General features: G+C 39.8%; 1 protein-coding gene across 3 annotated transcripts in view; it reads left to right on the top strand.

Moving 5' to 3' along the window:
• The window catches only part of PRMT3 (protein arginine methyltransferase 3), a 52,190-nt gene extending 29,495 nt beyond the window's left edge, over positions 1-22,695 (top strand). For all 3 annotated transcript variants that reach the window (XM_064715810.1, XM_064715811.1, XM_064715812.1), the window contains 5 exons: positions 2,384-2,571; positions 3,529-3,615; positions 13,465-13,515; positions 13,709-13,796; positions 22,095-22,695. In XM_064715810.1, the coding sequence (XP_064571880.1) occupies positions 2,384-2,571; positions 3,529-3,615; positions 13,465-13,515; positions 13,709-13,796; positions 22,095-22,204 (524 nt within the window). In that variant the 3' untranslated portion in view covers positions 22,205-22,695. The remainder of the gene's footprint in view (positions 1-2,383; positions 2,572-3,528; positions 3,616-13,464; positions 13,516-13,708; positions 13,797-22,094) is intronic.
• Positions 22,696-24,092: the final 1,397 nt, after the last annotated feature.

Raw genomic sequence — 24,092 nt, 5'->3', positions numbered from 1 at the left:
GCAGTGCCTGCTCCTGGCCAATCAGCATTTTCCTCATTTCACCTGTGAGGAGGAATAATTACTGAATTACAGGCTTAATGGGGAAAAAAATGACAAGTCTGTCAGCATTGCATGGGCAAGTGTTACAGAAAGAGCAGAGGATTTCCAGGGAAATCAAGGGGGAAATGGCAAATGCAGTTTTATGCAGGTGCTTTTAAATATGTACAAAACTCCACAGTGTTTAGATATTTCAGATAGCATTGTTTACATTTTCAGTCAAATCTCAGTACTGTGTATAGGACACGGGTGGGTCTGTAAATTAATGAATCTCTGTAGTCTTCTGCCTGAGCCCTGTTGGTGGAACACAGATTTCTTTTTGTGAAGTCTGAATAGGCATTGTCTACTTTTGCTGCTATTAGTAGTGAAACTGCAAATTCAATTGGAGCATTTTGTGTTTACATTTTTTCTTGTGTAATCGATCATGAGTTCCACTGCTGATTTAAGGATTTCCTGTAAGAACCAAGATTTAATAAAAACTGATTATGATCCAGTTCAAATATTTTATGCTTGATAGAGGTGATTAAATTTCTCTTTGGTTTACAAAATGTCCCAGAAATGAGGGCTAGTCAGAAGAAGAAATTTTATAAAATAGTTAATCGCATATTGTTGTGGCTTTAATTTTCATTTCCAGTGGAACTGCAATGCTCCTGTGTGTTCTGTAACCAAGGACTGCCAGTCTTTTCATCTCTCTTCTCACTGTGCCATTGCATCCTATGGAACCCATTCCCCTAATGGGAATGCACTCATGGTGATGTTTTGGGTGGTGTGGCAGCTGAGCTGGAGCCACGGGATTTGTTTGGGACAGGACAGTTGAACACTCTTCCTGTTAGGATTCCTACAGTTATCTTTGTACTGCTGAGGGAGTTGTAGGCTGTTCCTGAGACACCTTCTGCTCCCGTTTCCTCAGCTGCAAAGCAGGGGTGATGGTAGTTTACCAATTGGATTCCAATCTCAGCTTGCTGATACTTGTTTATTCTGCTTGAAACAGTCAGCAAGTGAGAAAAATCGCAGCGTACTGTCATTAAAGTAATGTCTTCATAGAACAATAAAAAACTTCTTTAGAGACAGTTATTCTTTACAATCACTATTTATATTTCCTTAGACCTTTCATACAGTTTTAGGCCAAATTTCAATTTGCTACCTCTGTCTTCAGTATTTTGCAAGGTAGAAAATACTGCTTTTCTGACCTACCATCCTATAGCAATGATTTATTCATTTTGATAAACTGTAATTTCAAGCAGAGCTGAAGACAAAATTAATTTTACAGTTCACCAGATTCTGGGGAGGAAGAAAGACACTTGCCTTCAGTTGTATTAACACTGCTTCTTTCATGTATTAATATAAAATAAGATTAAATTCAATAGGGTGGTTTAGGTGACATTTTTTTCAGAAATCAGGTCAAGAATTCAATGTATATGACTTTAGAGGCTTTAAAACTCTGAAGAACAAAACATGGGAATTTCTTTTTGAAAAGAAACCTGCCTAAATATAAATTGAGCTTCTTTTACTATTTGTTAGGGTTATAGACAGCCATGTAGATAGCAGCTGTTCTTTGTGGGTTTTGCAGTCAGGTGAGATTGCCAAGAGATTGACTGACTTTGTTGGCAGCTGTTCAAAAGGCAAATGTCAGTTTTCCACTACTATTTGTAAAGCTGTAAACAGTTCCTTGTTCTGAAGATGTTCTTGGGAGAAGGAAAAGCACAAATGTGAAAATAGCGTAGAATGATAGCTTTATCCTGCAAGTGGGAGGGAGGGAATCCATGAGGTTCTGTTCTGTCTGTTGGGCCACTTCCAGCTCTTCAGATGCAGGCAGAAAAGTGGTTATTTCCAGTACACAGAAATAATTGTTTAGGTTGTAAGGTAAGAATCAGCCAGGGCTGATAGCAAACAGGAATAAAGCTCTTGAATAAGAATACATGCTTTTTTTCTGAAAATAAGATCTTTTCACAGAGGTTTCCTGGTATTACAAAGCCCTTGCCTGAATTTCTGTTTGGATGTCCTTCTACTGTTATGGAATATATTTTAGGTTAGTCTGCATAGAAACAAGAATATTTTCTTCAGGCATCAGGTTTCCAGTCATTTCCTGGTAGTGGGATTCAACTACAAAGATATTTTGTTATGAATAGGAAGTATCAGACTAGTGTGTAAAAATTAAATTTTTGTTTGTAGTCTCTTCCGTGGACAAATGGGACTCTAGAAAGTAAAGCAGCAGAAAAAGTGTCTTGTCCAAGAGCTAAAAAAAATTGGTTTTATTCTTTTGAGATGTTATCACTTTTAGACAAAGGAGTAAAAAATCCTCTGTGTGTGTAAATAAAATTGCACTGCTCTGTTTGTGTTGTTGCAGTTTATCCTGACTTGTGCACCATCAGTCTGGTGGCTGTTGGGGATATGAATAAACACGTGGACAAGCTGCTTTTCTGGGAAGATGTGTATGGCTTTGACATGTCTTGTATGAAGAAAGCTGTCATTCCAGAAGCTGTTGTGGAGGTGCTGGATCCAAACACACTGATATCTACAGCCAGTGTCATTAAGGTATATTGGCATTGGGCAGCTTACTTAATGCTTAGGAGGCAGGTGAGAATTTTCCTTGGTTTGTGGAGGAGGGGCTAAAATTCACATGGCACACACAAACTTTGGCATTTATAAATTATAAAGGTGCGGTGAGGTTCTTGCTGCTAAGACTGGAAGGTTTGTATTAACTGCTTTCTTTACCAACTTTGGAGCTTTTAGTAAGGTACTTTTCCCATATTCAGACTGTTCTGTTCTATGATTTCTTCTATCCAAAGCCAAATTTACTTTGGCAATGCTCTACTGGTAACAGTGCCTGCATATCCCTTTCTAATCCATGCTGTCGTGAGCAGTCACTGTCCAGCTCAGATGGAGGGGCTTATCAACCTTTGTCAGCATGTAGCATAACTGTTGTGCTGAATGGCTTTATAGTAATTTGTTCTCATTTAGCCCTCGTTGTTTTTAAAATAACTTAAAATCAATGCATGTGCTTGTTTGCTGGAGTTACAGTACAAAGTAGTAAAATTAATGAGTTGAGGAACAGTGGCATTATAGATAAATTGTTTTAATCAATAGCTATCCCACAGAACAAATGGATTATATTTTGTAGGGAAAGTTTAAAAATGTTCCCATTCATCATTATGATTATTACAGAAGGCGCTTTGGTGTGTTTGCTCACATCAGGTGCTGCTTATTCTATATAGTTCATAATGTAACTTTTCAAGAAGCAAAACATTCCCTAAAGAAAGACAGGGCAGCGTGAAAATTGATTTGGGTGTGTGAGGAAGAGGAGTTTCAGGTGCTCTGTCACATGGGATTAGGTAGTTGTTTAGTCTCTTCCTGTTTTTTGGAAAGCTGAAATAGTATTGCCTTATAAAAATTGTCTCATAATGAGAACAACTGAACAGCCTTAGTCTAAAGGGAGATCTTAATTGCCATTCCTCACCTTTACTGACAGAATTTTATTATCCTTTCTGACAGCATATTGACTGCAATACTGCATCCACTCCAGACCTGGAATTCTCTTCAGATTTCACCCTGAGCATTACAATGAGCACACAGTGTACGGTAAGACAATTTCCGTTTCTTCATCCATGGCTGGTACTGCACTGGACTAAGAGACAATCCATTAATTATCCTTCATTTATCATCAGTCCTTGCCTTGAAACATTCATTTCTGCAGTACAGAGGTGTCAGATGAGCTCTTTCTAAAGAGAGATGGATGTAAAACTGCAGTAATGGTGTTATGGGGCAGTGCAGGTAGGTGAGCAAAGGGAAGGGAAGGAGCACTGGGATCTTTCTGTTCTCTGGCCCATCTTCTGAAATAAAGAAAGTCTGGTGTTGGTTTGCCTAAGTAATGCATTGAGCTTTCAAACATTACATTATAAGCAAGGACAGGATGGCCTAATTTCACAGTAATTTTCTTTTATATGCAATACAAATTCTAAATGCTTTCTAATAATTTATTAAAATTCCATCATCAAATTTGACAAAAGAGCATTACGCTCTGAAATCATGAGTAGAAACTGAAATTTTTGCCCTCTGGAGTATTGTGAAACGTCTGGGAGTTTCATGCTTAAGTCACATCACAAAATCAAGTGTAAAGGGGTAATGTTTAACTTAGTTCTAATATATTGAGATAATTCTGCTGCAGCTGGTTTATTGGGATTTTGCGTGAGTATACAAAGAGGAGCTGCAGGCTTCCTCTGACATGGACACCAAGAATGTGTTTCTGTATGATAGAAGCTGCTTGGGGTGATGACAAACTCTTGGATGCCTGCATCAGGCAATGCCATCCCTGGTTTGGATGTCAGGTCATGCTGCTGCATTTGCAAACATTTTTGCAGAGTAGCAGCCTGCATAAGAGCTTGTTGGTGTCAAAAAGCGGAATTTTCCCATGTATACAGTTGAAATCATTATCATTTTTAATTAGTAGCTGTGTGCAAATAATTCATATTTACTTGTCAGTTATCACCAAATTGGGTGAATACACAATAACACTTTTGAGTTTATTAAATGGAAGTCTGTATATTTTACTGTGCATACAAATGGAACCCCTCCCGTTTCATGTATCATAGGATAAATCTAGTTGCCTCAGGGCAGAGTCAGATTTGAGATCAAGCTCCACTGCAGCCCTGGTTTAATTTTATTAATTTGGCCATATTTGAATAACTGATTAAACAGGAATCTTTACAAAATTTTGGTCATCTTTCTGATGTTTGGGTAAAGTAAAATAGCTTATTTTATAAACATTGTTTTCCCCAGCACTAAGCTCTTACAAAAACTTCATTTCTGCTCTGTGATTCTGTGGCATCATTGGCATATAAATCAAGATGTGTACCTGCATTTTATGACTTCCAAGAAGAAGGGGAGGGAAGTGGGGTAAGAGCAGTGTTTCTGAAATTTTGCAGCAAATGCAGCTTCTAAAAAATGATCAGAATGCTGTTAAGTATTTTGCACTTCATCATTTAGGTTTATTGACACTTGGAGTGAAATTTCCACAGTTTCGATGATTGATTGTAGAAGTTTAGTTGAAGGTTGACAGTTCATCCATCATATCAGCCTGCCTAACCTTGCAGTAAATGAACAATAAAAGTCCATTATTTATGTCGAAATTTTTGAGGAGATGCTTTAAGATTGCAATTTGCCCTTTAAAAATAATATTTGATGTTTTTGTTGTTTGCATATGTTTTGTTGTTCTACTGGCTTTTCATTTTCTGCACAAAAAGCGAAAGTTGCTTACGTTTCCCAAAATTCTAGGGTTTGGTACTTGTCTCTTGGATTTTTTCAGGGTTTTTTTAAATATGAAGATTTTAAAATATCTTTGCTTTATTTACAAAAAATACTCCACAAAAATAGCAATTTGTAAATCCATCTTTATATGCTTGCATGTGATTTCAAAGCAGCTTTTCCTCAGCCATGCAAGTGTGGAAGCAGATTTGGTTCTCTTATTCCTGATCTTGCCATCAACATTGCTGATAGCAGAGCAATTTTACCATCAGAACTAGGGCTGTCTGTTGAATAACCTGTCCTTAGAAACCAGGCAAATCATTATCATTTTTACTTAGTAGGTGTGTACAAATACTTCATATTTACTTGTCAGTTATCACTAAATTAGGTGAATACACAGTAACATTTTGGGGTGTATTAAATGGAAGTCTATATTAGACAGCTTTTAAGACATCTTTTTAGGCATCCTTTTAAGACATCTTTCCAGACATTTTTTGTCATGAAAAGATGACCAAGGCAGATGTAGGGGCACATGTTATTTGGGGTACGTGTCCTGTAGGGTTCTGTTGTTGGTTCTGGGGACCCTCCTGCAGGGCAGCTGGGGGTGTGCAGTGTCCCTGGCTGTGTGGGTGCTGTCCCTGCTCCCTGCCATGCCCTGTGTGCATGCAGAGCAGTGTGAGGCAGACATTCCTGCTCTGGTGTGTCAGCAGCATGGGGTGCTCTCACTGAACTGGGGTTTGCAGAGGCTTGGCACTGATGGGCAGTAATTCAGCAGGCAGGCAGAGAAAAGGCTGTGGGCTCCTCTGCTTGGAGTGTGCAGCGTAACAGTTGAATAGCTAAACTCTCAGCTGGCATCTCTAGAAATATCAGCCTTATCAGGGTCTGCTGCTTCCTCCTGCAGCCTGTTGGTCTGTCTTTGCTAACAGGACAGAAGGCTGGAAAGGCTGACAGGAGTCAGAGCCACAACTGCAGTTTGTTAGCAGCTCAGCACCACACTGGCTTTGGTCATGGCTTGGAGCACTCCCAGGATCCCTCAGGCAGGAGAGGCTGCCCTTCATGGTTGTGTGGCAAAGCCATGGAATGCTTTGGCTTGGAAGGGATCCTGAAGATCGCCTGGTTCCACCCCTGCCATGGCCAAGGGCTGCCACCCTGGACCAGGTGGCTCCAAGCACCACCCAGCCTGGCCTGGAACAATTGCAGGGCTGGGGCATCCTGTGCTGGGCCTCACTCTCTTCACAGTCAGAATTTCCCCTAATCCCAACTCTGAATCTCTCCTCTTTTAGTTCAAAACCATTCCCCCTTGCCCTGTCACTATCTGCCCATGTAAAACAATGCTCAGTTCCTCTAAAATCTGTCCTTAGTTTTCCTCAGCTGTTTTCTGGGTTTGGATGAAATGGGCTAAGGACATGAATGCCCAGCCATCGTGGTGAGCTTGTGTAAAATAGAGAAGCTGTGCAGTTCACAAAACCAAGAGCATAACATTGACACATCTGATTTGTTTGTCCTTCCACCTATTTGAAACTACTCTCATATTTCTGTGTGACCAAAAAAAACCCTAGCAGAGTACTAGGTCATGCTCAACAGAGATTAATCTCATGTCTTACTGTAGGTGCATCTTGAGTGTATTTCAGATGCTCCTGTAATACATTGAGTCATAGCCTTAAAAAATTATTAAGGCTCTAAATAGTTTTTTTTTCTTCCAGATGTTCAAGTAATTAAATAAGTCTTCCCAAAAAATTCTAATACACATAAGAAATAAAAAATTATTGAGCAAAAAGAAACATTCTAAGTATGATCTTTTATGTGCTGGTTAGTCTTTTAGAAGTTTTGAGACAGGGTGGTGAGGTAGTTAGTGCTTTTTTTCTGAGAATATATTGCTTCTGTTAATTTTTTTCTTCATTCCTGCATGCTTTGCCACAAAGAAGCATTTTGTAGCATTACTTTTATATATAATTATCTTAGCTTTCAAAGATTGAAGGTTTTCAAGGTGTGAAATGGTTGCATGGAATAATTGAAATTGTTCCAAAGTACTTTTATTGCAAGTTGACTTGATTTTGGTCCTACAAAGATAATAGCAGAAAAAACCCCATCAATTAGCCTGCAGAAGTGCATTTTCCTAATAAAGAGCTAGAGTTTGTCACTGTTGATTTTAATGAGACATCTGGCTAATATCAGTTAGTAGATGCTGCTAGAAAAATACTCCATTAATTGTATTCTGAGTTGATCACTGTGTGAGCTTTTGAGATAAAATATAATGGTGATTACCCTCAGTACAGAAATCAATTGACAAACTTTCTCTTTTGTTTGCAAGCATTTCCCCTGGGAGTCCATCAAGGTTGATCTTTCCTAGCTGAATAGCAATATCCCCTGAGAGGAAAATGGCAGTATCTCTTCATTGCTCCCAGGAGATTTTGTCAAAGAGCAGGGTATGTGTGTATAAAAAGTGGGAGGGAGGAAGGGGGTGAAGGAAGGATAATGAACTAGAGGACGTGACTGATGTATTAAAACCTTCAAGAGGAAAAAGGAAGTTGAGTTGACTAGAGAAAATAATTCTGACTAAGGAAAAAAAATCTTAAGTGTTTGGCAGTTTCATTTCTTAATATCAGGTCTTCCATTTGGGACCCTACTAGAAGTATTACCATATGAATCTTTGGTTCCAACCTTAGGTGAGAAACTAAATTTATTAAGCTAAAGTTGGAAATTGGTGTGGGTACCACAGTTAAATCCACCTTGAGTGCCTGATTTCTGAGTAAAGGAAATACTGCTCTACCATGTTACAAAGCAGGTTTTATCCTTCTCATCTCTTTACTTTCTCTGCAGTGACATCCAGATTATTAATCTTTAAAGCACAAAATTGCTGGGTTTTAATTGCCAGGGGTTTCTTTTCCCCGTGATAAAAGCGCAGCAGCTCTGCTGCATGGATGACAAACATTCCATCTCCATGCTTGGATAAACTCCATCAAAAGCACATTATCTCCCACTTCTGTGGCCAGCTGTCTAATTGTATTTGTTGTAGCCACTCACTGTTGGAACATGATACTGGTGAGGAGCAAGAATGATAAATTGCTCACTGTAGGTGATAGTGATGATGATAATTTTTAATTTCCTTGTTCCTAAGTGAATTGGTAAGGCTGCCTTTGAGTTCTCATAAGGAAAGGAGCAGTCTCATTTGTTTTGTCCTGTTAAAATGCTGCATGTACAGCCAGCCATTTTCTTTAGGAAAAAAGCCTTAGTATTCAGATGTATTTGAATTAAAATTTAGATTTTTCTTTGCATTTCAGCTAAAGGCTCTGAGTTGAAGATTGTAAATAATGCATACTCATTTACTGTATGTTAAAGCTTTTTCTGGTTTTATTATATTTGGCACATGTTACATGAATAAATGGGGAGAAAAATAGTCTTGAAATCATTTCTTTGGGAGAGAAGAAAACCAGTGTGAAGACAAGTGAATCTTACTGGGAGGACCTGCTTAAATTACAGGTTTGTCATGTGTTTGCATGGACACTTTAGAAACCCTCAGTAATGAATGAAGACCTTAAGCTACGTGAACTCTTCATCAAAATGGTGGCTTGACAAAATCAAGCAGCAGTTTGTGGCTGCTATTTTACTTTGAGGAATATTTTATTCCTAGCTTTTGAACTCTTTGTTGACCTTTGTAGGATGTTGCTCTGCAGCCTCAGTAATGTATAATGTATATATATTAATGTATATCTAATCCTTAATGTTTTCTTTATTCCTTATTTGGCCATCTTAGTTCCTGGCTAAATACATTGGCTTTGTTTTGGAGTTTTTGTCCTCATAGCTTGCCTTTTCTCCTGGCAAGTTATTTGAGAACAGGAAGAATAATATTTTGGTAGTGTTTTCTAATATTTACTGTCCTTTGAGGCTCGAGCATGTGTCAGGCTGGAGTTGTAATTATTTATTACCAGTTTAGAAGTCATTTTTTTGTTTTCCTCTTTCATGGTATTCAGGAGACTGGCACTTGAAAGATTTTTCCAAAGAAGGTTTAAATTCTTACTGATTAGTTGTAGGTGAAGTTGTAAATGAGCTGTCACAGGTGTCACAAAAAGATGAGAGAAATTGCAGTAGGAGAAAAAACAGCTATCATTATGCTTAAAAAAAATAAAAAACAAGAGGAAAAAGAATCCAAGGCAGTAGATGTAAAGCATCATTTAGAATATATGGAGAAGTTATTTTTCTTTAGCTTGACTTTTAAAAAAGATGTTTAGTTTGACTTGTAAAAAAGATGTTTAATGAAAGTCTGGCCAGCCCTATATTTCATTTTAATATGCATGTGTCTGTGATTGCTTCTAGGGTGATTTTTTTTTTCCTTATATTTTGCTGCATGTGATAAATTACACAACAAGAGGGGAGGACTGACTCTTACTTCAAGTAGTAGATATTGGAAATTTCTTTCTTTGTAGTATTGCATATGTAATAGATGCTTGTGATTATTATAGCTGCTGTAATTTGGGATACTGTTCAAAAGTCAATGAAAGGAAAATATTTTGAACTTCACTTTTTCAGAAGTATTTCTCTGAAATGCACTTAAACATAAAAGATACATAATTGTACATTTCAACATAAACATCAACAAGTTACAGAAAGAAAGAAGGGAAGGTATAAATTCCTTAAAAGAAGATAGTAAGCAAACCCACAATATTGTGGCTAGTTTTTTGTTATCAAGTATTTCAGCTTTGATTTGTGTCAGTTTTTAGCAACACATCAGTTTCTGAAGTGGTGCAGGGTTTACATAGTGCAGCTTGAGAGTGGCGGTGATAGTTTTGGTTTAGGGGTTTTTGGACTCCCTGTGATGCTATCAGATTTTAGTTTTGCACAGCTCTCTCAGGGAAGGCTGAGCCATTGGCTCAGTTGGTCAGAGCACAGTGCTCACAATGCCAAGGTTGAGGCGTTAATCCCACCTGGGCCATGAGCTCAGTGATCCTTGGGAGTCCCTTGCAACCCAGAATATTCTGTGACTCCCACTGCTTCGTGTAAAAGCAGAAATTCTAATGGTTTGCATCAAGCTTTTTGCAGAACGCTGAGAGGACAAATAATTAGAACTGTGTTGTGCCTCTGTGCCCTTTGATGCTTTTCTGGAGGCATACATAGAATTCTTTAATTAGAAAAGACCTTCAAGATGATTGAGTCCAACCTGTAACCCGGCACTTCTGAGTGCAGCCCTAATCCATGTCCCCAGGTGCCACATTGACATGACTTCAGTCACTCCAGGGATGCTGCCTCCACTGCCCAGTTTGAGCTGAGAAACTTCTGAGGAATTCCCAGAGCTGTTCACAGGAGCATATCCTCAGGAACTTGAGCAATAATATTTTTCTATTTTTGGTTTCTTCGGGCTCAACAAATATTTCAGTGTTCAATATTGAAGGACATCTATCCATTTTAGAACATAACAAGAAGAAATGAATGGGTCAATGTAGAGCTCTTGTTCTCTGTAATCCCTGGAGCTCTGATTAAGGTGATCTTTGTGATGTGTAATAATTATTATTAGTACTCTGGATTAGCTATTCGAAGTCAGTGTTTCGGGTTGTTTCAGATGGGGAAACCACTGATACTGTAAAGAATAAAATAGTTATTTATCTAGTAATTTACAAAAGGTACAAATCCTGTTTCCCTTAACACAGCAGAGGCAGCAGGGAACATTTTCTTTGCTTGTAACTTTTCAACCTGAACTTGACCCCAGAAAATATTCTCTGGAACCTTTTCTCAGGGTAGCACGTAGGGTGTTTCTGTCACCTCTTGTTACCAAGTGTATGGATGTTTGCATCCACCTTGGCTGGGTCTGTCTGCTGGAGCTCTTGGCTTTTTGATCCAAGATGTAGCTGGATTGGCTCATTTTCTCTGGAAGCCAGATTTTTTTTTTTCTCCTCAGTTTGTTTTTGGTGTCACAACTTTGTTCTCCTGCAGTAATCACATCCTAATTCTTATTTGTAAGTATACCAGCAGTATTGAGCTGATGGTTGAAAAATATTTTCTATGACTTGCTAGATCTCTGACTAATGTCCAGAAAAGATTGTGCATCAATAAAAGTAGTCTGATGGGTCAATAGAACTTTGTCAAAACCTTCTCAGTCTTTACTCAAAAGGCATATTAGAGACAAGGTTTTAATTCACTTAGGAATGAGATTCTCAGAGTGAGTGATAGGACTTTACTGAAGGGCAGGAAGAGTTGCTGTTTCCACTGTCTGGTGCTCATTTGTCATGGAGGGCTCTCAGTGTCTCCATGGCTTGTTTTGTATTTTAATCCTTTAGCCACATTGGAGTTTGGAACTTGCCAGGCTTGTCTGGAGTGCTCTTTGTTGAAAAGCAGCTACTTTAGCACAGTTTTACCGGTTTAATGTATTGAATTCTTCATTGTGTTGGCAACATCTGCTTTGGATTTAGACTAGAGAGGAAAAATACCAGAATGACTTCTTCATATTATATATTACATAGTGATAAAACCCTATTCCCTAATTCTGTAAACATGTTTTACTTTTTTTCCCATCACTATGTTGTGTGAATCTGTATGAAGGGTGTGCTATAGAAACTGTCCTTTTTAGCTCTTCAGAACAAGCAGTTTCCTGGTGCTGGCCTAGGAGAAGAGCCCTGGTGCAGTGAGAGAGAGGTTCCAGTGGGTTGTTTGCAGTGAGTTTTCATGGGACAGGCTGGCCACATTGCATTGGTGCATCCTTCCTTTGGGTGTTGTTTGCAGTGAGTTTTCATGGGACAGGCTGGCCACATTGCATTGTACATCCTTCCTTTGGGTGTTGTTGGCAGTGAGTTTTCATGGGACAGGCTGGCCACATTGCATTGTACATCCTTCCTTTGGGTGTTGTTTGCAGTGAGTTTTCATGGGACAGGCTGGCCACCATTGCACTGGTACATCCTTCCTTTGGATGCAGCTGATGGGGGAGAGTCCCTTGCTCCCATGGCAGGGATGGAGAGAGTCCCCAGCTGAGTAACTTCAGCCCACTGTGGTCACTCAAAAACTCTCTTTGGGTTATTTCTTCAGGCTGGTGTGATAGAAAAGCACAACTGCCTTGGGACCAGGGTCTGATGTGCTTTAGCCTTTTCACAGGACAGGACAAAGCAAATAAAGGTGAGCATGGACAGGATTTCACAGGTGGAACTGAAGTGGATGTTAAATTAGCATCTTCCAGTTGTTTATTTGGGTTTCTGGGACTCTGACAAGGCATTTTCTTGTCAGGAAAGCAGTCGAGCATTAAAAGACTGAGTTGTGATAGTGTCAATGTAGCGTTTTGTGTGTGAACATCTTATATCTATTAGTATTAGGAGGAAGTTATTCCCTGTGAGGGTGGTGTGGCACTGGCACAGATTGCCCAGAGAAGCTGTGGAAGTGTTCAGGGTGAGGTTGGATGGGGATGGAGCAACCTGGCTTGGTGAAGTTGTCCCTGCCCACAGCACAGGGGTTGGAACAAGATGATCTTTTAGGCTCCTTCCAACCCAAAGTAGTCCATGATTTCTTTTCCTATTCAAACTCTAAGAAAAGTCCCACTGATGAATTGGGCACTGAAGAGAGAGGCTGTGGATGTTAGGAGTGGGATGGCAGGAGGAGCAGAGAAGGAATCATATGGAGAGTTGCTATTAGAATCTGTTAGCTGCTGGAACGGCCAGCAGGAAGCATTTGTGAATGTTTTTCCTGATCTGTGTGTGTAGTAAGGAAGAAAAGGATTCCCTGCCTGGTTATGCTCTGCCTCTGTTCGCAGGGAGCTTCTGTGGAAATTCCTGTTTAGCCACACAGGGAGGCAACAAATCCTGCAGAATCCCTTGTGGGAGGGATATTGGTGTGAGATTACTGAGGGTCGTGGGCAGGAGAAGGACTGAGCTTTGTGTTTGCACACCTGAAAGGCTGTTTTCTCACATATCATTGTGGTTGCAGTTAAGGTGAGTGGGTTGTTTTGGAAATTCATACTAAGATCTGATGTGTAATAAAATGCAGTTACAGTGGGCTGAATATTCTCAAGTGGAGCAAAGGTATAATGGCAGCTTTTTTTTTTTTAACCTAGGATTTCTAGCATACTTGAAAGCATAAATATAAGCTTGTTCCTCTTGGTAAACACTTGAAAAGAAGTAGAAATTCCAATAAATGCATATATGAATCACAGAATTTTTCTTGAGTGTCATTGTTATTCCTTTATTGTATTTACATTTTCACCTCTTTTTATAGGCAATTGCTGGTTACTTTGATGTATTTTTTGAGAAGAACTGCCATAACAAGGTGAGCATTTGGAGTTATGCATTTTAAAAATGTCTTTGAGAGATGAAGATTTTATTTTGTGTCAAGGTGTTTGGCAGTGAGTCTATTTTGCTGTAGCAAAGACTGCATTTGCATCTGTGTTTGGTAATTGATTGATGTGGTGTGATATGAAAAAGATTGTTTTTAATCAAACTCTTGAACTCTCCCATTGCAGGTCTTATTTTCAACGGGTCCCCAGTGTACCAAAACACACTGGAAACAGACAATTTTTCTCCTGGAGAAGCCAATTCCTGTAGAAGCAGGTATATTTAAATTCAGTTGGGGTGCAACAACAGTTGTGTTACAGTGCTGTTACCATTAAAGCTAGATACAAAATACTTCAAAAATTATATAAATTTCAAGTTCAAGAAGATCTAGTAAATAAATCTTTCAGCTGCTGTTAAAGGAATTTTTTTGTCTCATCAAACCTGGGAAGTATCTGCGTACAAAATTCTGGTTTAAAATTATACAAAAATATATGCATGAGTATCTTGCCAGTGGGCATATCTCCTATACTTGTATAGCTACATACTGGAATTTTGGTGAGGAAAGTTCTGTATCAGAGCATTTCTGATGCAGAAAATGTAAGACCAGAACACTGCTATGGACATTCTCTTAATCTTGACATTACTAATATTCTGAAGTATCAAATTTGTCAGGTGGTTGCACAGAATTCCTTGTAGCCCTCCTGAAGTGTCCTGTATTTAAAGGGATCGTGAATATATGCATGGGTTGTATCTGCCACAGTGGGGTTATTCTGGAAAATGAAAACACTTTTAAAGAACTCACAGCCATGAACTTGAAGTATTGAATAGCTTTGCTTGGTACACTGTAAAGTTCTATAAAATGGTTAAGTACTGTGATAAGTTTCACCTTGAATTTGATGCAAGTGGAAGGATTTTCATTGTCATCAGGGATAAGCAAAATTCAGATGATAAACTGTTGAGGTGAGGTTTTGAAAACTATAAAGTGATGCTTGTTAGTGGTTTAATTAGTTCTGTTCTTGAGGTCTTGAAAGCACATTTTGTACAAGTAGTCAAATACTCCTTGCTTTATTGCAAGGACACAAGTGTATCCATGACTCTCATTGAATGGCCATGCAAGAGGATGGATGTGCCACAGATGAGCAGACCTTAACCTCTTATTCCTGTAGAGCTTTCTTTCAGACTCTCACAGACTGTTTACAGTGCAAGGAAATGGAGCAGTTACATTTTCATGCTGTTATTTTATTTGCGTCCATTTGGCCACCAGATATTTACTGTTGAACTCTCACCCAGTGATGAATCAGTTGTCTTTGGGAGCCCCTTTTCTTTACACACTAGCAGAACCAAAGGAGGAGCCTCAGAATGGGGCTCATTTTTGCTGGGCAGCTAATAAACTCATGGTAATGTGAGGCCCTGACCTGAGCAGTTTGTAAATAGATCAGGCAGATTGGGGGGAAAGGATAGAAAATGTTGTGTGGATGCTTCTGCACTCAATTGAACTGTAAAGTTCCCTCTTACAGCTACCAGACATGACAACTTTTTGCCAGAAGCTTCTTTCTTAGAGGCACTGAGGTTTGTGATACCTGACATATCACTTCTCTTTCATGCTTTGAATTTTTATTCTTAAACAATTTTTATTTGCACTTTAAGTCCTGTCACTTCCTGGGGTGCACCCATGCTTTGGTGCATTCGTACTTGGCTTGTGCTCTCTGCAGATTCTCTTTCTAGACAAGCCTGACTAAGATCTCCTTGCTGCTGCTCATTAAATCTCAATGTCATAGAGTGGTTTTTAAAAAGTGCAGTGACATTTATTAAAATATGCACATTATTTCGTATTACAGAGATCATTTGACATTTTTCAACGTGTGAAATTACTGGAGGTGTGCCCCAGCCTAGGTGTGGTGACTTTCTGAAGACAACTGCAGAAACACTGTGCCCTGCTTGTGTGAACCCAACCAACCTGACCTTCACGATCACTTGTGCTGTAACTCCTTCCTTCTTTTTTATTAGCTCGTATTTCTTAACATTATTCCCATAACAAATCTTGCTACAGCTGTTTCTCTTTCTTGCTGCCTGTCTCCTTCTCTTTGTAATTGAATTCCCCTTTCCCATCCTTTTGCCCATTCTGTCTGGTTTTCTATCTTACATGAAATTACCACTTACATCTAGGATTGTCTGCCTTTTGCTTCTAGTGTTGAAGAAGATTGGGAGAAACTCCTGATGTAATTTCCTTTTCTTTTGTAATCCCAGTCTTATTTTCTGTAGGATATTTGTTGGTTCTTGATGACATAAGCCCATGCAGAAGGTGCTTCCTGGTACTTACATAGGAATGTATGTTAATTTACATGATTTTTCTGGAAAAACCATTCCCTCTCTTGATCGCTTGACTTTGATCCTTCTCCTTCATTGTCCCAAAAATCTTTCTGCTCAAGACATGTTGAATTCCTGAGCTTTTTGGGAAGCCTTGTCTTAAGAAGGGCTTTCCTCAGAGCAAATGAACTGGAGGCAAAAGTAGCTGTATTAGATTAAACATCATCATTTGAAACCTTTCCATCCATCCATCCATCCATCCATCCATCCCTGTGTTTACTGGTGTTCATCAGCCCTCTGGAGAAATTCTTAGATTCAGAAATACATCATGGCAATTGAAGGAACATCAAGGAAGATGCACTTTTGACTAAATATATTCTAGAATCATTAAGGTTGGAAAAGAGCTTTAGGATCATTGAGTCAAGTCGTTAACCCAGCACTTCCAAGGACACCACTGCAAGAGCCAGAATGAGAGATGTGGGACTCCAGGGGCCTCCAAAATGCAGTTTGTTGTATCCAAGAGTTACAGCAGTCCAGGGCTGTGGGGGACAGAGCTGTGCCCACAGCTGTCAGCTCCAGCTGCAGGCAGGCCTGGAGACCCTTTGGTTTTGGTTACAATGCATTATAGACTTTTCTTTTGGTTACATTGCATTTTATACTTTTCTTTAGGTTACAATTCATTATAGACTTTTCTTTGCTGAGCATCTTAACGCAGTAGAACCAATCTATACCTTAACTATTATCTATAGCCCATTATAACTGCTATAATTACCATATTCATGTTACTGTTCTCCAATCACTAAAAGTCAGTACATCACAGTTTAAGCTAGAAGTTGTTTTTCAGTTTTCTTGCAGTGGAAAATTCTGAGACCTTTTTTCTACTTGCCACATTTGCTGCCTTGTTTGCCTGTGCTCTTTCTGCTTGGTAAAAACATCTTCTTGTTTGGGGTGGGTTTATCCTTTGCTCTAAGCCATAAAACCCCTTCTAACTCACACACCCTTTGCCTCCTTGGTTATCCAGTGAGACTTGAGAAAAGAACTATCAGCAGTTCTTTTCTTCTATATCAAAACTTGCTTCCATCTCTATTCCTTCATCAGACTCTACATTCAAAAACCTTTCTGCCAAGCACACATATCTGTGAGACTTTCTTGCCAAGCTTTCATCCTTCCCAACACACCACTAAACCATGTCACTGGGTGACACATCTACAGTTCCCTGGGCAGCCTGGTCCACTACTGGTCCACTAAGAAAGAAGATAAACTCTTCTTTCTTTCTAGTAAATGTGTGAAAATAAACAGAAATAATGCAACATGAGTCTTACAATACTCTGGCCAATGTTAACGTGATGGCGTTCGCTTCTAGCTTTTTAATAGGTAGTGAAAGAAGAATTTGCTAGTGGAAAACACATTTTAAATGTTTTCTTGTTTTGAAAGCATCTTTCAGACAGGGCAGTGGCTGTTTTTCCCCAATGAAGAAAAATGGTTCCCTCAGATTTTTAGTTCTGAGTAAAATAGTAAGGCTGGCTAAAAGTCCCTTATCAGATGCTTTATAGCTTCTGGGGCCATGCCTGGAGTGGTTATAAAGCACGGATCATATTTGGTTTTGCTCTGTAAAAGAGGTTGAGCTTTCAGATATCCAAACCTGCTGGGTATTTAACTGGAAAATGCTCCTTTATGCCATGGCAAAATTGTTTTGTTCTGCAGTATGAGCTAGCTAATTTTCTCAGCTGTTTGATGCCAGGGTGTTTGTTGTAAAAATAGATCTATTTTCTCAGCCATAAAAAGGACGGAATGTTTGATCTGTTCTAATGATAGCAGAATCGAGCAGTTGCAAGCCAAAGGATGGGTCTTGGAGCTCATCCTGCCTGCTTTGCTGCTCCTGCACGCCAGGTGTGGTGTTTGTGCATCTCTGGGATGAGGTGGGAGAGGTTCATTCTGGCCCCAAAGGTCTGGACAGTGAGGCAATAAAATCCACACCTAATTAATACTGATTGTTTGCCACTGAGTTTCAGGGTGATACCTGTGGTAGGTAGATCTGTATATAATGGGAATATGCAAACTGATATATTTAATGGCTAATTGCTGCTCACTTCTTCAGATATAATGTGTGAGGGGGGGATAGCCTCTTACTGCTCATGTGTTCTGAAAAACCAGTTTTCTTCCTCATGGACTGTGACAAGAGACTTGAAGCTGATTTTCAGCCAAGTGAAACAAAATAGCATCAGCGTGTTGGATATGCTTTAACTGTTTGGCAAGCAATTAAAATTAAACTGGAGAAAGAAGCAATATATCCTGGATTTTCTCAGACAAAACAGTGATGTATTGTGGGCTCCCTACAGAGTACAAACCTTCTCCTAGAGCCCTTTTAATAGCTTGAACACATCCTTATTTTGAAGATGGAAATTGAGATCCAAAGCACTGTCTTTTTCTCCTCAGTGGTCAAAAATGAGTCTCTTGCTTTTGTTGTTTGTTGAAATACTCCTGCTAAGCAAACAAAAAATTACATCATTCTCATTTGGTTGTCTCAATTTACCACATAAATCAAATGCTTACAAAAATTATTATTTTAAAGGGCCCACAGAATCTTTTCAATAACAATGCCTTAAGTTAAAACCCAGCTCTGTATGCAGGCAAATTCTATTAGCAATAAAACAGCCTATTGTCAACATTGTGTGCTTTTGCTATTGCCTTGCAGTGAAAATAAAACCTTGATTTGTTTTTCTGTGGTGTTAAAGGGGCTAGCACAGCAAAGCTGGAGCAGAACTCACATGACTGAGCTCCTGTAAAATCCTTGATTATCTTTAGCTCCCTCGTCTCTGTAATTGGAAAGATGTTTGTAAATTTACAAACTGAAAGAATGTTGATTTGTCTACTTAGACAGCACTGTTAAAAGTAGGAAAACAACACTAGCACGATTAATCTGTCTGAATGTTTTGATCCTATACTGAAATACTTCTATATGGTGCATCCCAGTTGGATAATTTGGCTCCTAATTAAGATTTTATTGTCTGTTTTGCCTGTCTACAGCTGCAATATGGTGTCTGTAGAAATCTGTCTCATTTATTTGCAAGTGGCACCTCCAAAAATGATGCTGGCTTTTAAAATCTACTAAATGTTAAAACCTGAATTTTGAGGTCACACTAAGTCTGGCAAGTCTTACGTTGTGTTTATCAAAATCTCCATTTTAAAATGATCAGCTCCTGGTTTAAATTATACATAAATATATGCATAAATTATATATAAATATATGCATAAGTATCTTGCAAGATATGGGCATATCTCTTATACTTGTATAGCTGCATACTGGAATTTTGGTGAGAAAAGTTCTGTATCAAAGCATTTCTGATGCAGAAAATTGTAGGACCATGGTTTAATTGTCAGCTTCCAGCAAGGACAGCCGTGCTGTGCAGAGCGTATCAAATCCTGCTGGTTTGGGACTGGCAAGGCAGAACCCCCCCAGTGGTTCTTTGCATTGTAGGGGATTTGGAAAGGTTCTTTTCACCAGCAGGGCAGTAGTTTAGGTGTGTTCAGCCCAAAGCCCACTGCAGTTTGCTAGCAGCTCTTTGAAACAATTCCAGTGAGCTCTTTCATAAGTTTCTTAAATTTTAATGGTGTTTAGAATAAATAGTGGTTTGAATACTGTGTTCTTGTCCCACTGTTAGCTTCACAAAACTTTTCCAGGGAACGAAAAGAAGGAAACCTAAAAGACCTTGATGGCTGGCTGCCTTTGGCAACTCTTTTGAGCCTTTTTTGGGATCAGAGAGGGAGGAGACACCAAGTTGTATTGAGAGGCAGGGTAGTTCCTCGTGATACAAACTCATTGCCAGGGGTTGTTCCAAGCTTTAAGTGGATGTGATGGATATGCATGCAAGGGACTTCATTTCAGTCTATAAAGGATTTAGGTCAAAACCAAGTCTTTAGATTTCAGTCTATAAAGGATTTGATCAAAACCAAGAATCTTTGGTTTTGATCAAATCCCTTATAGACTGAAAAGCCATGATTTGTTGCCATGAACACTCCTGATGCTGCAGGATCTCTGCTCTGGGAGATGCCTTGGCTCACAGACTGCAGGCTGGCCCCTGTGTGATTGTATTGCACAGACACAAGTGACAGATGCAGTTGCTGATGGTTTTACTGGTGGTAAAAGCCCCAATCCTGATAAACTGGCTCAAGTGTGCAGAGCACAGCACTGCAGAGCCTGCAGCCAGACATGCAGTGTGTGACAGGGATCAGGATGGACACAGGGATGCCTTTTTTCCTGTGCAGACCAAGCCTACACAGCACTTCTCCTGAATTTTTCTGCTTTTTCCGTTTGGGGGAAAATTTCAAGCCTCTCTGGGGGATAATAAAAATGCAGGGAGGGGATGGTAATGGATTCAGCTTTGTCCTAATCAAACTGCAGTGGCACTGTGTGGTTTACTTGCATTCAGCTGAACGTGATAAGAGCAAGGTGATGCAGCTGAGTCCCAGAGACAGCTTCCTCCAGGCAGCTCCTAGGACAGAGAATGGGGAAAACATCAGTCATTTTCTATCTACATGACATTGATTAATTGTTCAGAACTGCCTTTCAGCTACTGCTGTTGTTTGCTTCAGCCCTCGGAAAAGGCTGCTGCAAAAAGCACATTTAATGTGCTACAGCATGAGGAATAGGGGAAAAATGAATGGATTGCTTTGTTTCATTAACTGTCTTTACTAACAGAGTCTGAAGGTTCTGTTCTCTGAAGTCAGCTATTTATGAAACTATGTTTAAGTTTCTGCTTCATTTTTATTGTTTTTAATTAATGTTTGAAATGGGAAGATTGAAGTGTGAATTAATTGAAATCATGGAATTTTAGTTTAGAGAGGCTCTTTAGTCTTTCTGAATGGTTATCACAGGATGTTAAAATAAATAGGTCATTTTGTAGCAGTTTTGAGAATCAATGTGTTCAAATCAGGTTAAATTTCCTAGCTGGAGTGGGACTATAATGCCTTTTTTCCTTTATCTTGTCCTTCTCTCTGGCAAACCTTTCTCTGTTTAAATAACCTGTGAAACCGTTTTCACAATTCTCTGCAAGTTGCATTGTGTTATGTCGGTCTTGTAGTGGTGTCTCCAGCTAACTTACATGATGAAACAACCCCAAAATGATCAGATTTATTTTTTTCTTCTGATCCTTGGTGCTACAGTTCTTCTTGTAGATAAGCCTTTTTGATATTTGTAATGCAACCTTTAACCAAATGTCCTGCATTTATAATTTACAATTGGGCCTTTCTGTCAGTTTACTGTTTGCAGATGCCAGTTGTGCCAAATGGAGAGCTCCAAAACGCTTCCTGAATTTGAAACCAGCTTAGTTTGAAATTATTATTTGTTTTCTTTTTTGCAACAAGGAACCTTTTTATCAGGATATTAACAGTGGCTTTCAGAATCCCAGTGAGTAATGAGCAGCTGGAAGATGCCTTGGATGCAGTGAGATGGCAAAGTAGCAGCAGTGTGAGCGATGAAGATGAGGAGGTGTGATGGGAGAGGAGCAGGGAACTTGCTGCTCCAGACTGGGATCACAGCCTGCTCTCGTGCTCAGCAGAGTCCTCTGTGAGGATAAAATGGGGGGATGAGGTGGCTCAGCAGTGAACTCCCCAAATGTACACATTTACACATGGCTGCATTTATATTTCGTGGGTTGCATATTCCTGATTTACAGATATTCCTTAAATGAAAGGCTTTAGTAAGGACTGAAAAGAAAATGAGATTAGGTTTTTGCCTTTTGTGTAAAAGCATTTGCTCTGGGTGTAACTGAAGAACATACGTCTCAGATGTTATGACACTGACACCTTCCTGCAATTAATAATATATATACTTGAAATGCCACAGAGATTTCTGTGGTAGTTTCCTGTCAGATTTAGAACATACATGGTCAGAATTTAAATGAAATGCAGTGCAAATACAGAGCACATGGCCCATACAGCAGGGAGGGAATGTGCTTTTGTGGCTGCATGGTGAATATATCCCAGGGCTGCAGTGGTTTTCCCCAGCCACAGGTGAAGTGTTTGGCACATCAGTAATTTGGGTGGACCTCTGAGAAGTGAAGCACCAGCCACAACTTGGCACCTCTCCAGGTTTAACCGCAGTAAAGTTTGACTTAGGCTTGTTGTCAAGAGCTTCAAAAACTTAAACTCCTTTAAAATTCTGATTAATTGAGAGCAGCTCCTTGTGCAACGTGGGTGCAGTGCATCTCTGCTGTCCCTGTGAGTGCTGGAACACTGTAACCAGAGCAATTCCCCCTTGTTTTGCAGGAGAGGCCCTGAGAGGGAAGGTGACGGTGCGCAAGAACAGGAGGGACCCGCGCTCACTCTGCATCAGCCTCTGCGTGAGGGACACCCAGCACACCTACAGCCTCCAGTGACCCTGGCCATGCCTCGATAACTCTGCTGGAATACCCAAAAATAGTGAACTCCTGTGCTTGTGTGTGTGTGCGCACACGGGAGTATGGAAAAGTTACCTGCAGCTGAGGTTTACAACAAAATGAGATCCTGCTGCTTCACGTGGTGGGAGGAAAGCAAGAAAGATGGGTTTGGGTTACCTGAGACTGCTAGGTGAGGAAAAATGAGCCTCAAGTCTTGCTGTAAGGAGCAATAAATATGGTCTCTCAAAAATGTTTTATTCTTCCACTGGCAAAATCCTTGTATAGTGTTTTTTTGTGAAAGAAGCAGCTTAGTCATGTGTGAGTGCACCTCAACAGCAGCTGGAAAATCCCAATGGGAATAATTTTTGAATTCCAGCTGCAAGATTGGGGCAACAAAGACGGTATTTTTACTACACTTCTGCAGTTTAAAAGTTGTACACATTTCAGTTACATTTGTCTAAATAAATGAACCCAGTGTGATATATAATGCAGTTGCTGCTTTCCTTGTGTTCTGTGTAATTGGAAATTCTGTCTATCCTGTGATGGCTCATTTATTTGTGCCTGCAGTTTTTTCTCTACTAACCTGTTGGGCCATAGGTGGGTGGAAGTGTGTATCTTAGCAGCTTTGGGGAAAACACAGCTGGGAGGGTGGGTTTGGTTTGGCTTCTTACAGAAACACTGGACACTCAGGGTTGACTGTTCAAGGGTGTGCATGTAGGGATTCATTTGACCCAAATTGCAGCTGGCAACTACAAATTTAGTGGGAAAATTTGCAAAACCAGGAAACCTGTGTGTTAGGCATTAGCAGTGTCGTCTAAGTTTGTGTGTGGCAGTGGTTTTTGGGCAATCAGGGGGGTTGTTTTTGGAAAATATTTTTGCCATGCTTAGTTATGAAGTCCAGCACTTCTGAAGTTTTTAATGTTTAATCCCATAGTTAACCTTTTTCTCAAGGTGTGTTCTTTACCAGTAGTTCTCAATCTCTATTCATGCTGAAGCAATTTGCATTATACTTAGCCCAGAGTCAGAGGAGCTAAGCTGGATCATGATTCGCAAAACTTCTTTTAATATTCAGATAAAACCTGAAGGTTGGCCTGCCTTCTACTTGCAAATCTGTGCCCAAAGTCTGTGTACTTGAAGATAAATAACCCACCTGAAAATTATATGGATGCTCACAGCTCTACTGCTTATTTACATGTATGTTAGTTTTGGGGATTTTTTAATCCTGTCTTCTGCAGTGCTTTCAAATGTTTTGCTAAGCTGTAAAATGATTTTGCTGCTTCTGCCCATGAGAGAGCAGCTAAGCAAGCCTGACAAACCTGGAAGCTTCTGAATGACTCTTCAGTGAGCACCATGCTGGGGTCTCTTAATAGGATTTTTGTGTGTACACCTTGGTTTGACCTTCTAAATTCTGTCCTGTGGGGTGTGCTGTAATGAGACAGATCCAGAGAACAGCAAAGCCTCGGTTTCTAATAAAGCTCTACAGAGGGTTTGGAGAGCTGGCTTGGGAAATACAGCTTCTGACTAAAAATGCAGGCTGCTAGTGAGGTTTGAAGGGTTTTATTTCAAGGATGTTTCTCTGCTCTGTGTTTAATAGTGCCTGAAGCTCCCAGCAGTAATGACTCTGTGCGTTTTCTGTCCCTGGTTGAAATTGTCTGAAGGAGAAATTGCAGCAGTGTGTCTTCCCCCAGGTGTGTGGGTGACACAGCCCTGCTGCTGCTGGCTGGAGAGGACGAGGGGGATTGGAAAATCAAGGGTTGGAAGGAAAGACTTGTGTGAAAAAAGTGATGATTTTCGTTTTAGAAATCGGGTTTAGAAGTACAATTTGCTGCTGCTGTGCCCGTGTTCACAGGAGGCCCAGGATGAGGGAAGAGATGAGGATCTGACTCCA

This window comes from Zonotrichia leucophrys, chromosome 5, assembly GCF_028769735.1.
Source record: "Zonotrichia leucophrys gambelii isolate GWCS_2022_RI chromosome 5, RI_Zleu_2.0, whole genome shotgun sequence".
Classification (NCBI taxonomy): Eukaryota; Metazoa; Chordata; class Aves; order Passeriformes; family Passerellidae; genus Zonotrichia; species Zonotrichia leucophrys.
The sequence above is the reverse complement of the archived record's forward strand: the minus strand, read 5'-3'. Positions and strand labels throughout refer to the sequence as shown.